At 43.6% G+C, this 14155-nt stretch overlaps 1 protein-coding gene across 4 annotated transcripts in view; it reads left to right on the top strand.

Annotated features, from left to right (window-relative positions):
• Positions 1-14155, top strand: part of ADCY2 (adenylate cyclase 2) — a 456786-nt gene that overhangs the window by 319835 nt on the left and 122796 nt on the right. For all 4 annotated transcript variants that reach the window (XM_055554954.1, XM_055554956.1, XM_055554955.1 and 1 more), the window contains 4 exons: positions 2851-3009; positions 3778-3910; positions 5586-5762; positions 9700-9743. In XM_055554954.1, coding sequence (XP_055410929.1) covers positions 2851-3009; positions 3778-3910; positions 5586-5762; positions 9700-9743 — 513 coding nt within the window. The remainder of the gene's footprint in view (positions 1-2850; positions 3010-3777; positions 3911-5585; positions 5763-9699; positions 9744-14155) is intronic.

Here is a 14155-nt window from a genome sequence, read left to right as displayed (position 1 = left end):
AAAAAAAGCTTTTCCACTGTATTCTAAAAGTCATTAACTATTCAAGACATTATAGGTCTAGATGTAAGTGCATTCAATCCATGTAAAATTAACAGATTTTCTCACATTTGTAACCACCCCTGGAAGCCACGTTCATGTTTGAAACCAAACATGGGAGAAAACGGGCTTTATGAATGGGTTTTGTGAAGGATGAAATTTTGTGACTCAGTAGCGCATTTGATTCAACAAAATACCCTTTTGTTGTTGTTGTTTAGTCGCTCAGTCATGTCTGACTCTTTGTGACCCCATGGACTGCAGCCCTCCAGGCTCCTCTGTCCATGGAATTCTCCAGGCAAGAATACTGGAGTAGGTAGCCATTCTCTTCTCCAGGGATCGAACTTGGGTCTCCTGCATTGCAGGCAGATTCTTTACCATCTGAGCCACCACGGAAGCCCAGGGAAAGAGCGAACACCTCGGCAAATTTTGGAAACTCTTTGTTCTCTCTTACATACAAAAGCAAGCATTTCCATTCCCATTTCTTAAGCTGTAAGATGAGAATGAATACAGGAATTTCAGTTTTTGAAGCTGGTGAGGAGAAAGCGTACACTTAGCACTTGGAATTTTGCCAGATGACCTCCAGTTTTCCTGGCAACCAGCAACATGGATCCAGGGATGTCTGTCCATGGTTTTCCCTCCGTGTGGGGACCTCCACATTTATTCAAAGCCTCGTTCCCTGTTAGCTAGGTCAACACTGCAGAAGTTCTCTGGCTGCAGTTTTCGAATATTCCTGGCATTTAAAGAGACGTTTTTTTCCCCCCTTTCATGAAAATGTAAACTGTTCTTAATCAAGGCAGTACTCTCAGAACCCTGATTTTGTAAGTGATTAAAGCTCCTCTTAAATTAGAAAGATTGTCTACTATTAGAGCAAACTCTAAGCCATCATTTCAACATTTGTCTATAGATCACACAGATTTCATCTGCAGCTACATGCATTAAAATGTTTCTGGTCAGTCAGTTCATCTGAACCCTTGATCAACTCATTTTTCTAAAACAGACGTGAAGCCCATTGAAGATGGTTAATTCAAAGACTCGAGTTACTAACCAGTCACTGCTATCAGACTGGCTTTATGACTACTCCTGGACGCTGTGAGGAAGCAGGGGGATGGGGGATGGGGAGCAGAGATGAACCAGCCTGAGCAGGCCCAGAGAGGGGGACCAGACACCCCCCGGCAGCTGTTTGCACTCAGAGCTATTGTGGGCAAAGCGTCAAGGCAAGCCTCCTGTGTCATGGAGATGCTCCTTCTGGGAGCAGGATTGAAGGGTGTGGACGACTTGCAAAGTACTTGGTATAGGTTGTCATTTTATGACAAAATATAAACAGAAGAAGACGATAGAAAGGGAAGGGAAACAAACAGCCTCTGTACTATTTTTTCAGGAAGTCATTTATTTTTATATCATGGACCCATTTCTTCTTATCGTAGTATGCTCAGATGGTTCTGCTTCATCATTGAAGCTTGACGTTCATTATTCATTGTTGTTCGTTGTTCAGTTGCTCAGTCGTGTCCGACTCTGCGACCCCATGGACTGCAGCACACCAGCCTTCCCTGCCCTTCACCATCTCTCAGAGCTTGCTCAAAGTCATGTCCATTGGGTCGGTGATGCATCCCACGTGTGTACCTGTGTCGTTTTGAGATGGGACTGCGTCCCACACCTGGGAACCCTTCCTCCTAACTGTGCTGCAATCAATGCCATCACTTCCCTCCACGTTTCTTCCTGGGGTGATTCGCTCCATGGAATGGGGGACACCTTCCTGCTAGGGACACCTTTTTCTTTTACAACTATATTTTAATCGATAAACATATTTAACTGGCAGAAACAAATAGGCATCACCAATCATTGCCATTTTCCCTTAAAAGAAGTTGTCTTTTTTTCTTATTTTTAATTGGAATATAATTGCCTTACAATGTTGTACTCATGTCCACTATTCGGTGAAGTGAATCAGCTCTATGTATATGTATATATATCCCCTCCCTCTTGGACCTCCCCCCTCCCTCCCCACCCCACCCCTCTGGGTCATCACGGAGCACCGAGCTGAGCCCCCTGTGACAGGATCTCCCCACTAGCCATCTGTTTTACACATGGTCGTGTATATATGTCTGTCCTAATCAAAGGAAGTTATTCATTTGTCTCTTTCAATGAGTTGGTGACAGGATCCTAAAGTATTTTTTAAGTGGTTTTTAAAAATTCATTTCTTTTTAATGATACCTTATGCACTATTAAAGCTTCTTAAAGAGTACTCGCTTCTCTTTTTTGTTAAAGAAACATGCACAGTGGAAAAGCATTCAGCTTGTTGTTATTTTTTTTTAATTCCTATTCAGGCTGAAGTCATTTAAGCTCACAAATAAGCCCTATTGTCTCATCAGCAGAAAATATTCCTTGGGGACATACGCTATGCTAATAAGCATTAGAGTTGCTAATGGCATCTAAGATTGTTTCTGACAGTACAAGGCAATGTCTCACGAGTCTAGTATGAAAACTTCAAGGAGGGGGTTAGCACATGATGGGTGCTTGATATGTATTGGTTGGAAAAGTAGAAGCTACAACCAAAATGTTGCATCACGGCCCTAGCCAGCCTGAGGCTTTACTGTCTGGAGCATTGGCTTGGTACTGATGGGTTAGCCTGGTAATAACTGGAGAGAAAAACCCTTTCTCTGGCCTCAGAGCAGCAATCTTCCACCACAGAAGAAACTCATGACCATTATTTCCAACAGTCTGAGACATTCTGAATAATAAAATGCCCAGAAAATCAGCCAGGAACGACAGGAAGAAGAGACTGGCCCTGGGGGGTGATGTGACTTTCCTTCTCTCTAGGAAAGTGAGGGACGCCACCGGAGTGGACATCAACATGCGCGTGGGAGTGCATTCTGGGAACGTGCTGTGCGGCGTGATCGGGCTGCAGAAGTGGCAGTACGACGTGTGGTCACATGACGTCACCCTGGCCAACCACATGGAAGCTGGAGGGGTCCCTGGGTAAGGCAGGACGTGGGCTTCCTCTCATCCAGCAGGCCCCGGGCTTAGGAATCCGAGGTCCACAGGCTAAGAGCTGATTGCTCAGTGCTCGGTGACTTCTGCTGCCCTGGTTACTACTGTGTTACTCAGTGACCTCTTCCATTAACCAGATGGATGTGAGCTTTCAAGCCCCAGTTCCACCACCCCTGGGACCCATGGTTAGAGACAGGATGTCAGATCCTGAATTACAGACTTTGACTTAATTGCATATTTATGAATAGAGACCTAAGTTAAAGATGGCTTATAATGCACTAGAGATATGTGGCCTTTCTGTATTATTGGTCACCTCTGAAACCAGTCCTATTAAAATAAGCAGATGGTACCATCTGGACAGATGACAAGAGAATCTTTGCAGGTGCTGTAATTTGGAGAAGTATGAGAGCAGGCATTGAGAAGGAAAGCCCATACTTTTATATGTATCAGCACGTGTTCTCAAATGACTTTGCCATGCAATTCCGAAAACTATCCTCATACCTCCAGATTCAATATGATCACGTTTTATGTGCTATAATTCACCACCTAGGTTTCACTGAGTACAGAGAGGCTCCAAATATTAGCAGCTCTTGATATCGGGGAGCACTTTCCCAAAGCTGTGGGTAACAGACTATGAACCTATAGCCTTTCCTCCACCTGTTGCAGAAGAAATTCTTTCTCAAGTCCCAGATTAATAGAAAATCTTGGATGTTCCTTCTTCTGTATCTTGATTGTGGTTTTCAAATGGAATTTCAGACGTGTTCACATTTCTTCTGTTACCCTGCAACACTTGAATGGAGCTTACAAAGTGGAAGAAGGCGATGGTGACATCAGAGACCCGTATTTAAAGCAACACTTGGTGAAAACTTACTTTGTAATCAACCCCAAGGTCAGTATAATAGAGTCTATAATTAGCCCATGACTTCTGTGATTAAAAGTCAAGAGGGCAAATGACTGATATGAAAAGTTGTTTTTAGTCAAGAACCGGTGTAATTCTTTGCTAGTGTTTGCCTCTAAAACTATTTTAAATGCCTGTGTTTGTAAAAATGCATTCAAATATTTATGCAAGAAGCAGTTGAAATGAATTGCTTGTTTATGTGGCAAGGGTATTGTCTGCATCATAAGGTTATAGAGGTTAGTTAGTCAGTGCTTACCAATGTATACGTTAGTCCACGGGTGTGAACCTCTGGGCCATGGACTGGTACCTCCTGTTAGATCAGCAAGAGCATTAGATTAGAAATAACATGCACAATAAATGCAATCCATTTGATCACCCAGAAACCATCCCGACCCCCAGTCCATGTAAAAATAGTCTTCCACTAAATAGGTCCCTGGGGAAGTGCATAGCAACCCACTCCAGTATTCTTGCCTGGAGAATTCCATGGACATAGGCATCTGGTGGGCTACGGTCCATGGGGTCACAGAGAGTCAGACATGACTAATCATATAACAGATAGGTCCCTGGTGCCAAAAAGGTTGGGTACCACTGTGTTAGTCCATGATGGGCCCTTCCTGGCAGTTAGAAAATTAAATGAAGACCAAAAGTGTGCTCAGGACTTCAGCTGATAAAAATCTAAATGAGATAAAGTGGATGAAGATATAAGAAAAGAAAGAAATTACTGAAAGATTAACAACTAAATGTCACATAAACACTGGGGTGAACATGTTATGTGCAGACATGTAAACTTTAACATGATAAAAACCACCCATCCCATGCAAACAGCTGCTGTCTCTTACTCTCTTCCCATCATGTGTCAGGCCAGAGCAGGGGGCTCATCAAAAGAGCTCTCATCTTTACCCTTCCCCAAATTCCTGCCAAATGGGTACTGTTGCTATTTACGGATTAAGAAGCTGAGTCTCAGACGGTTTATATAACTTCCTGCAAATCACTGGCTGGTTAACAATGCAGGTAGCAGCAAGAAACTCCTCTGAATTGTCCAAACAAGTATCGCAAAATCAATAAAGTCAAGTTTTTGAGTGTTTACTCACAAGAACCTCCCTGAAACCCCCAGGTTCCCCTTTGGGGACAAACTTCCACCTCACTAGACAGTTGATCTGGAGACAGATGTGTGCCAAGCAGGAGGAACTATGGGATGATCGGTGCGGGGGTGGCAGGTGCAGGGAAGAGGTGAAAAGAACGTGTCCAGAGAACACTGTGTTCAGGCAAAGAACACCAAAACATCAATATTCGAGGCCATTTTGCATCCGAAAACAGCCCCAATCCCTACAGCCATCACTTTAGGAAAAAAACAAACAAAACCATTAAAACATGGAAATAGATCAGCATATTCTAAGAGTCAGCTTTATAAAAATGTCCCTTCCAATGGCTATTGTTTTTTCCCAAGTTTCAGGTACAGGTAGGTTTTGTTGTCTGAAAAAAAACTGACTCAGCTTCTCTGGGGTGTGGCCATGCCCCACGGTGACCCCGCAGGACCGAGGGCAGGAGCCCCCAGAGTGAAGGCGGTGATGGTGGAGGACTCCGCCTGTGCAAGGGAGGCTTCTAGGGGGCTGGAGGGAAGAGGTGCTGTGGCCTCCAGGTGTGATACTGTGCTTCTCACCCCAAGGGAGAGCGGCGGAGCCCCCAGCACCTCTTCAGGCCTCGACATACCCTTGACGGAGCGAAGATGAGGGCTTCCGTCCGCATGACCCGGTACCTGGAGTCCTGGGGGGCGGCCAAGCCCTTTGCACACCTGCATCACAGAGACAGCATGACTACGGAGAACGGCAAGATCAGCACCACGGTACGCCCTCCCAGCGCCGGGCTCCAGATGGCTCCAGCGCCAGGCAGACGCTAGCTCCCCAAACAGAAGGCGTGTCCTGCCAAAACCAGTCGGGTCTGTAATGAAGGAAGCTTGCCGTCTCTGACTTCCCAGAGAGGCCCCTGACAAACAGGCCTAAATAAACCTGCCATCAGGTTATCTTGAGCGTCAGTTGCTAAGGGTCTCAACCAAGAGTGACTTTGCGTGATCACTTTCTTATCGAAGACGGTTATTGACAACGGGCAGTAGCCACTGCATACCCCTGAACTCTTTTACAATCCAGGTTTGTAATTTGCTTTGGCTGCCACAAAGTGGAAAGCCCGAGCATCTTCATAAAAGAACAAATGAGGGCCTGACGTCCTTGGGGTTTGAGCAGCATCATTAACCCTGTCCTCATCCCCCAGAGGTTCAGCCTGTGTCGGAAGCAAAGTACATTCTGTTGTTGGCGTCCCTTATGGACATCATCCCAACTTCTAACGGGGAATGAAGTCCTACCGCTCCAGACCACAGGGACCTTTCAATAAGATGGCTGAAATGCAGATGAAGAATAGAAAAACTCATGAGAGGAGAGGAAAGGAAATACAGTGGAGCACTTAGAATAGTCCCAATGGTATATTTGGATATTAAAACAGTCTCTGAGTACAATTTCATGCAAAATGGTATTCACTGTGTTAGGGATGTGGTTGAGGTTCCATAATTCTTATTAGCTGATGAGGAAAAAACGTATGAGGCTGTCAGGTAAAAGTGGGCATTTCCAAGCTTCCTGTGTCCACAGGCCTGTCACAATAATATGCACAAACCCAGCACGCAGGCGTCAGCATTCCTGTTTTGTCTTGGTTCTATCTCTTCTCTCAACTTCCTTTGTTCTTTTCCAACTGAAAAATAAACTCTGATAGAAGATTGTGATCTTTCAAGGCGTCAACAGGGAGACCTCCAGGGCAAGTCCTAGAGAGGTCTATATTCTATTGGGAAGAAAGAGACCCTAAGTAGGACTCAAATAAACAAAGGAGATCACTCCAGGTACTGCCAAGGGCTGTGATGAAAAGAAAAGGAAGGAATGTCTTGGGGAGTGACTGGCATGGCTCCTCTTGTTGGGGGGGGAGGGCTGGGGGTAGTCTCCGAGAAGGGGAGGGGTCAGTGGGGAGGGTAAGGGGCAAAAGGACAAATGCAGCTGCCCTGAAATGGAAATGAATTGGTGTCTTTGAGGCAGAGAAGAGACTGTGTGGCTGTCAGATCATCAACAGTAAGCCAGGGGAGGTCATTAGGCTGAGAGGCTCCAAGTAATCATGTATAATTTATTCTGATTGTAGTGGGAAGTTGTTAGAGGGTCCTAAGCAGGGAAGGGCATTGTGTAATTAGCACTCTGGATGATGGACCAAGAGAGCAGGGCTACAAGAAGGAATGGTGTCCTCCTTTGCTGAGATTTTAGCAGTGGGAACAGTGAGAAATAAATTCAGGGTATAATTTGAAAGTGGAGCAATAAGACTTGGCGATGGAGTCGATATGTGTGGAAAGGAAGTTCAAAGACGAATCCACATGTTTGGGTTGTGCACCTAGGAGAATGATAATCCCATTAACTGAACTGACAAATACTTGGAGCAAAGTCAGAGAATTTGGGGTAGAAAAATCAAGACTTTGCTAGTGGACATCTTCAAATCAATATGACTTTCAGACACCACAGTGCAGCTCAGAAGTCGGCAGTTGGGGGTGTGCTCCTGGAACTCTGGGTAGAGGTCTTGGTAGGAGGTGTGGATGTGATAGGCATCAGATTTTAGGTGCTATTTGAAGCTGTGGATCTGGATGTGGTCACAAGAAGAGAAGAGATGCAAGGAGCAAGGACCAGAGCCACTGGGGGGCCTCCCAGCAACTAGACCTGTTAGAGGAAAAGCATGCTAAGACTTAGAATCTAATTGTCAAGGAAAGTCAATGCTTCTATCCCTCTTATGAAAAGAATCAGATAATTTTACCTCAAGACTAAATTTATTATTAATGCTAATGGCTAATAACTTTATCTCTGATTGAGATTTGTTATAAACAAATTGATTGGTTGATTGGCTGGTTGGTTGGTTGACTGACTGGTTGACTGGTTGGTTGGTTGGTTGGTTGGTTGGTTGGTTGGCTGGTTGACCGGTTGACTGGTTGGTTAGTTGGCTGGTTGACTGGTTGGTTGGTTGGCTGGTTGACTGGTTGGTTGGTTGACTGGTTGGTTGGTTGACTGGCTGGTTGGTTCCTTGTTTGGTTGGCTGGCTGGCTGGTTGGTTGGTTGACTGGCTGGTTGCCTGATTGGTTGGTTGACTGGCTGGTTGGTTGGTTGACTGGCTAGTTGGCTGGTTGGTTGGTTGACTGGCTGGTTGACTGGTTGGTTGGCTGACTGGTTGGTTGACTGGCTGGTTGGCTGGTTGGTTGGTTGACTGGCTAGTCAACTGGTTGGTTGGTTGACTGGTTGGTTGACAGTTGGTTGGCTGACTGGTTGGTTGGTTGACTGGCTGGTTGGTTTGTTATTTTTCAGGAAATAAGAATTATATCTAAATACTAAAGCATTATTTTCTGTGCTACTTCATCTGGGTACCTGCAAAAATAAGGCCTTGCTTTATGGGTGGTGTTATTGATGTTGTTGTGGTTGCTAATTTCTTATCAGTCCTTTGTCTCAGGACTTAAGAGCAACCCTCTCCCTTACTATCTTAGCAAGGCACCCAAGGGAAGATTTCACCCTGGCTCCAACCTCAACATAATCTGTTGTTATGTGTTAGTGAAGATGCCTCCTTTGAGAGAGTTAACTGCCTAAGGCTTTGAGCTTCAGAAAATTGTAGAAAGTGTATAAAAAACAGATGATGTCTGGAACAGACTCTGTTTTCTTGACCAGCTGGCCTTGCCAGTCACAGACAGAGTCTCAGGCCTGAGTTCCTTGGCAGTGACAGAAGACCTCTGAGGTTCTGGTTAGCATTTGGGGCCCATAGGACTGTGCCCCTTACCTTCAGAAAGGTCCCATTGTCATTCTTATTCGTACATTCCAGGATTGAACAGCTGTCATTGCCAAAAGTTATTTCTTTTATCTAATCCCCTATGCAGAACTTCATTGACTCTTGATTTAACATTGATGGAGCTGGTGAATAATACATTATTTTATTAATACTCTATATAATAAAATGTGGAGTTCAGTTATCATTTTTAAGCCTACCTTTCCCTAGGCTAAATACATTTCCTTATCTAACCTTGGAGCTTAAAGCAACAAAGAAAAGTTTCTCTGGAGCTTCTTTGTTCTAACTTTTATTTTAATTTCCACTACAATAAACAAGTGAATCTTGTGTTTTTTAAAGTCTATTATTGAACACTTAGCAGTGGATTCAGTGTCTCCCTCTCACTAGCCTTTTTCAGGAACTGTTATACCAGCACTTATGTACATTTCTTCTTTTTCATCAGTGATTCTCAGTTTCACATACTTAATCAATGGTCTCATTTCTTAACAGTTCGATTCACTGATTAAGATTGTCTATAGATTTTATGATTATGTTTGTGTTTTAAAGCATTTTCTAAATTTTTGTCTCATGTTAAAACTACAGTTCTACATGATTTAGGTTGTCTACAGTAACTTTAATAATAGTCCTCTGCAGGCATTGTTGTAAATAATATCTGCAAATATCAGGATAGGAATTTTGAAAATCTAGACAACAATCCTGACACTTCCAATATCCAGAGTTCATAGATTACACAAACATTCTAAATATAAGCTGAAGTTTTAACCTTATTTCACACTTATAATTAAGCTCTTTTTATCCACTTAGCTGCTTATTACCTAAATGATATTTACCATGGTAAAAGAAGAAATACGCATCATTATCTTTTCAAACTTCTTTTTTTTTTCTTTTCAAACTTCTTAATGTATGTTTTTAGCAACTAATAATCTTTTTTTCTTTAATAGGATGTACCAATGGGTCAGCATAATTTTCAAAATCGCACCTTAAGGTATGGTATACATTCCATTTTCTAATTTTCTAAAGGCTTAACTGTTCTTTATTTATTCCTGAAAGTAATTTTCATCAACTATAATAATTCTGAAGCCTATTTCTTCTGAAAAAAAGAGTAGCTGCTTGTGAAAAGCCCTGTCAAGTTGTATTCAGCTTCTAAAAATAGGATTATTGATATCCTTTCTTTTTAGAATTAAAAGAGGGAAAACACTGCCTAGTAAACTCTTTAGAACTTTAAATTGTTTTCTTAAAAAACATTCTTCATATTAATCTGAAGTAAAGAACTGAACTTTCTTAAAATGAGTATCTTAAAGTTATATTTTTGAGGTTGAATCCTAGAGATAAAAGCAAGATAAGTCCAGCCTTTCAATAGTGAAAAGAAGTGCAACCCCCCCTGCTCAAACAAAGAAACAATGCCTCCCCAAGTGTCCAAGGGTGCCATTGTCATCCTCCACAAGCTCTCAGACCTCACTCCTTTCCCTTGTCTGTGTTCCTCTAGCTTTGGGGCTCAGAACCTTCCTTTAGTTTGGGAGTTAAGTACTTTTTATTGAAGATGTTAGGATAATTTGGGGGCTTCCCTGGTGGCCCAGATGGTAAAGAATCTACCTGCAATGCTGGAGACCCAGGTTCAATCCCTGGGTTGGGAAGATCCCCTGGAGAAGGAAATGGCAACCCACTCCAGTGTTCTTGCCTGGAGAGTCCCCTGGAAAAAAGACCCTGGTGGGCTGCAGTCCATGGGGCACACAGAGCCGGACATGACTGAGGGACTAACACTAGGATAACTAATGAACGGCCCCAAACTTAAAATTTTCTTTCCCCACTGAAGAGATGAGTTTATTCCTATAGAAAATGCATTGTATCAAAGTGGAAAAGGAACATAAATAATTAGATCATTAGCTGCCAGATCTTAGTGCGTTCTCTCCTGAATCCCTCTGCGTGACTTTATCTTTGTTGTCATGACCTCTGATTTGTATTTTGTGTAAAACTTGAAATTTTAACATTGACCTATCACACTTAGAGCCCTTTGTTATATGGAAAATGGAGTTCTTGGGCTTTTAAAGTATTATTTTTTTTGGTGGCAAATGCCCAGTTAAAGAAAGCTTAAGCTATTTTAAGAGGTGTTTTGGACCCCGTAACGTATCTTTAGAAGGCCTGGCTCTTCAAGCCAGTAAGAAATTAGCACATCTGCAAACAGCTGTCTATGGAATTTCACAAATATCCTTCCACTTTGTACAGTAAGTCCTCTGCATACGAATGAGTTCTATTCTGAGAGCACGTTCCTAAGTCCAGTTTTGATCAAAAGTCCAACAAAGTTAGCCTAGGTACCCAACTAACACAATTGGCTATATATTACTGTACTGTGATAAGTTTATAATACTTCTCACACAAATAATGTGTACACAAAAAGCAAACACAAAGGATAAAGAAAGCATTTTTGTCTTATAATTCAGTACCTTGAAAAGTACAGTAGTACAGTACAGCAGCTGGCATACAGGGGCTGGCACACGATGTGTGCGTCTTTGAAAGTTCACAACTTGAAGGTTCATATATAAGGGACTTCCTGTATGTGGTCTGGCCTCTTATCTGTCTGCTCCTCCCCGCAGTCTCCTTCCAGAGTCGATTTACTGAAATTACAGTGAGAAAGGCTCCTGCGGCAAGTGTGCCGTGGGCAGTGTCTTTTGGGATGAGCGCTGTCTGAAAGACAGTGATCGTAAGGCTGTCATTTTTATCTGCACCAGGGCTATGGGAAATCTAATTTCATGCCTACAGCATTACTCTAGGGTGGATACTACAGCCATTATCAATTTTGGAAGGAAGAAACAGAGGTGCCAGGTCAGGAGAGGACCAGAGCCACGTGGCTTGGGGAGGCACGCCCGTGGTTTATGCCCAGGCTCTAGGACACTGAAGCCTGTGTTCCTAGCTGCTCTCCTGTCCTGCCTGCCCTCCTGTAAGCCTCCTCCATATCTCCTCCTCTTTTCTCTGTGGTGGGTGGTCTTTGGTGGCCCCAAGCCTCACAGAGAGAGCCTGTTTTTCAAGTCAGCCCAGACTTCCCTAGCACATCCTGGCTTTGTAACATAGCTGAGGTCATAAAACCTCTCTGAACCCCCAGCCTGGTGGTGAGGGGGCCTCCCAGGGCAGTAGAACATCATTTGAGATACAATAGGAACCACACCTCCTTAGGTAGAGTGGCCCAGCCTGTGGGTGGGGCAGGTTGGGGGAGGAGCTTAAGAGAAAGAAAATGGAAAGGGGGCTTGAGGATAGATCTGGGGTCCGTGAGCACCCAGGAAGCCAACAGGGGAGCCCAGACCCAGGAAGGTCAGAAATGCTGAAACGCTGACAGCCTGAAGAGCAAGGCCCTGGTTGGTGAATTAAGAATTCCTCAGAGGGAGATGATCAGCCCCAAGCACAGCCTCTCATTTCTGTAGCAGAGGTCACAAAGCTATGGAGACCAGGAAACTATATGTTAAGAACTGCTGTGCAGGAAGTCAGTGAATACAGAGGATGCATTATAACGGGCATTTGTCAGCTACTCCATGTGCCATATGTACTGGGTTGAGCACCACACAGGCATCATCTGTAGTGTGCTAAGTCACTTCAGTCGTGTCCAACTCTTTTTGGCCCTCTAGACTGAGTTCACCAGGCTCCTCTGTGCATGGAATTCTCCAGGCAAGAATACTGGAGTGGGTTGCCATGCCCTCCTCCAGGGGATCTTCCCGACCCGGGAATCGAACCCGCGTCTCTTACATCTTCTAGATTGGCAAGCAGGTTCTTTACCACCAGGCATCACAGTCCATGGAATTCTCCAGGTCAGAATACTGGAGTGGGTAGCCTTTCCCTTCCCCAGGGGATCTTCCTAACCTAGGGATTGAACCCAGGTCTCCTGCACTGCAGGCAGATTCTTTACCAGCTGAGCCACCAGGGAAGCCCAAGAATACCGGAGTGGGTAGCCTCTCTGTCCCTTCTCCAGCAGATCTTCCCAACCCAGGGATTGAACTGAGTTCTCCCACATTGCAGGCAGATTCTTCACCAGCTGAGCCACCAGGGAAGCCCGAGAATACTGGAGTGGGTAGTCTCTCCCTTCTCCAGCAGATCTTCCTGACCCAGGAATTGAACCAGGTTCTCTTGCATTGCAAGTGGATTCTTTACCAGCTGAGCTACCAGGGAAGCCTGGCATCATCTAAGCTAATCCTAAAACAGATTCACAAAGACAGTGTCACAGTTAGCCCCCAGACATATGAGTGAAGGGTTCAATTTTCCTGTGAGCTTCGAGGCATCTACACTGTTCCTTCTTAGACTTGGTGATGCTTTTTGAAAGAGAGCTTTCAACTTTTTGACCAAGTTGAAGTCAAGAATCTCAAGTCTAGGCACAGGGCTGATAAAAAAGAAAATAGAGAGAGCTCCTCAGTCACAAATGAGAATAAGCCATCCTAGGTGACTGCTAAGATGCCTGGCCTTTTTCTAAAAGAAGGATCAAAATTAATTTGCCTCCCAGTTTAGCTTGGAATTTGGCTTGCTAAAACCTCTGAATTCCATTGGCTTGGTGTTGACAGGTGGATCACTTAATATTGTTCTGTTTTTGAACCAAACCTAACCTTGACTTGTTTAAAGAAGGCAGGACTTGAAGGTGGGAATTCACAAACAGTGATGTAATAATTGTATTACCCATCTGTCTCATTAATGATAATTCCACCAGATTTGATTACAGATAAATATGACATTGCACATTTAATACTATTTTCATCTATATAGAGAGGCGGTTCTAAAATTGGAAGAGTATTATTTTATGCCAAAGTAGAAGGTCTGTTCAGTGAGTAACTTAACCAAACACAGCACAGAGAAGCCTTGTGCTCACTCCCATGGGACTAGGTGACTTGTGGACACCTGGATTCAGATGCAGGCTGGCTCAAGCCAGTTTTTGAAGGGCCAGATGGGTTATACTCTGCAGTAGATGTTTAACTTTTAAAAACAGATATTATTTTCATTTTTTCTTTTACATCATTTTTATGCTAATTGTCAGATTAACCTTGGAGAACACATTCTTGTCTTGGCACAATAAAATGCAAAGCATTTTATATTATGGCCCAAGATTATTCATTTTGAGATCAAGTGAGTAGTCTGCAAGTGTAAGAGAGGTTTTCTGTGAACAGCTCTCTCAAAAAGTGAGGAACATTTAATTATAGACAAATAAGCTTTGACACGTCTCAAAGAAGACTGCAGTTCTGCAAATTCTTGCAAACTGACCAAGGAAAACATGAAACAAGAATTATTATTTTGTCAGCCAGTCCAAATTTTTGCAAGGGAATTTCCAAAGCCAGTATGTTCTATCAAAAAATAAAGTTTATAGAGGCAACAATTCAAGGGCTAGTGCATCTCTTAGGTCAGAAACCTCTTTTTTCTCAAGCACCAAGT

The sequence above is a fragment of the Bubalus kerabau genome, chromosome 18, assembly GCF_029407905.1.
Source record: "Bubalus kerabau isolate K-KA32 ecotype Philippines breed swamp buffalo chromosome 18, PCC_UOA_SB_1v2, whole genome shotgun sequence".
NCBI classification, from domain to species: Eukaryota; Metazoa; Chordata; class Mammalia; order Artiodactyla; family Bovidae; genus Bubalus; species Bubalus kerabau.
The sequence above is the reverse complement of the archived record's forward strand: the minus strand, read 5'-3'. Positions and strand labels throughout refer to the sequence as shown.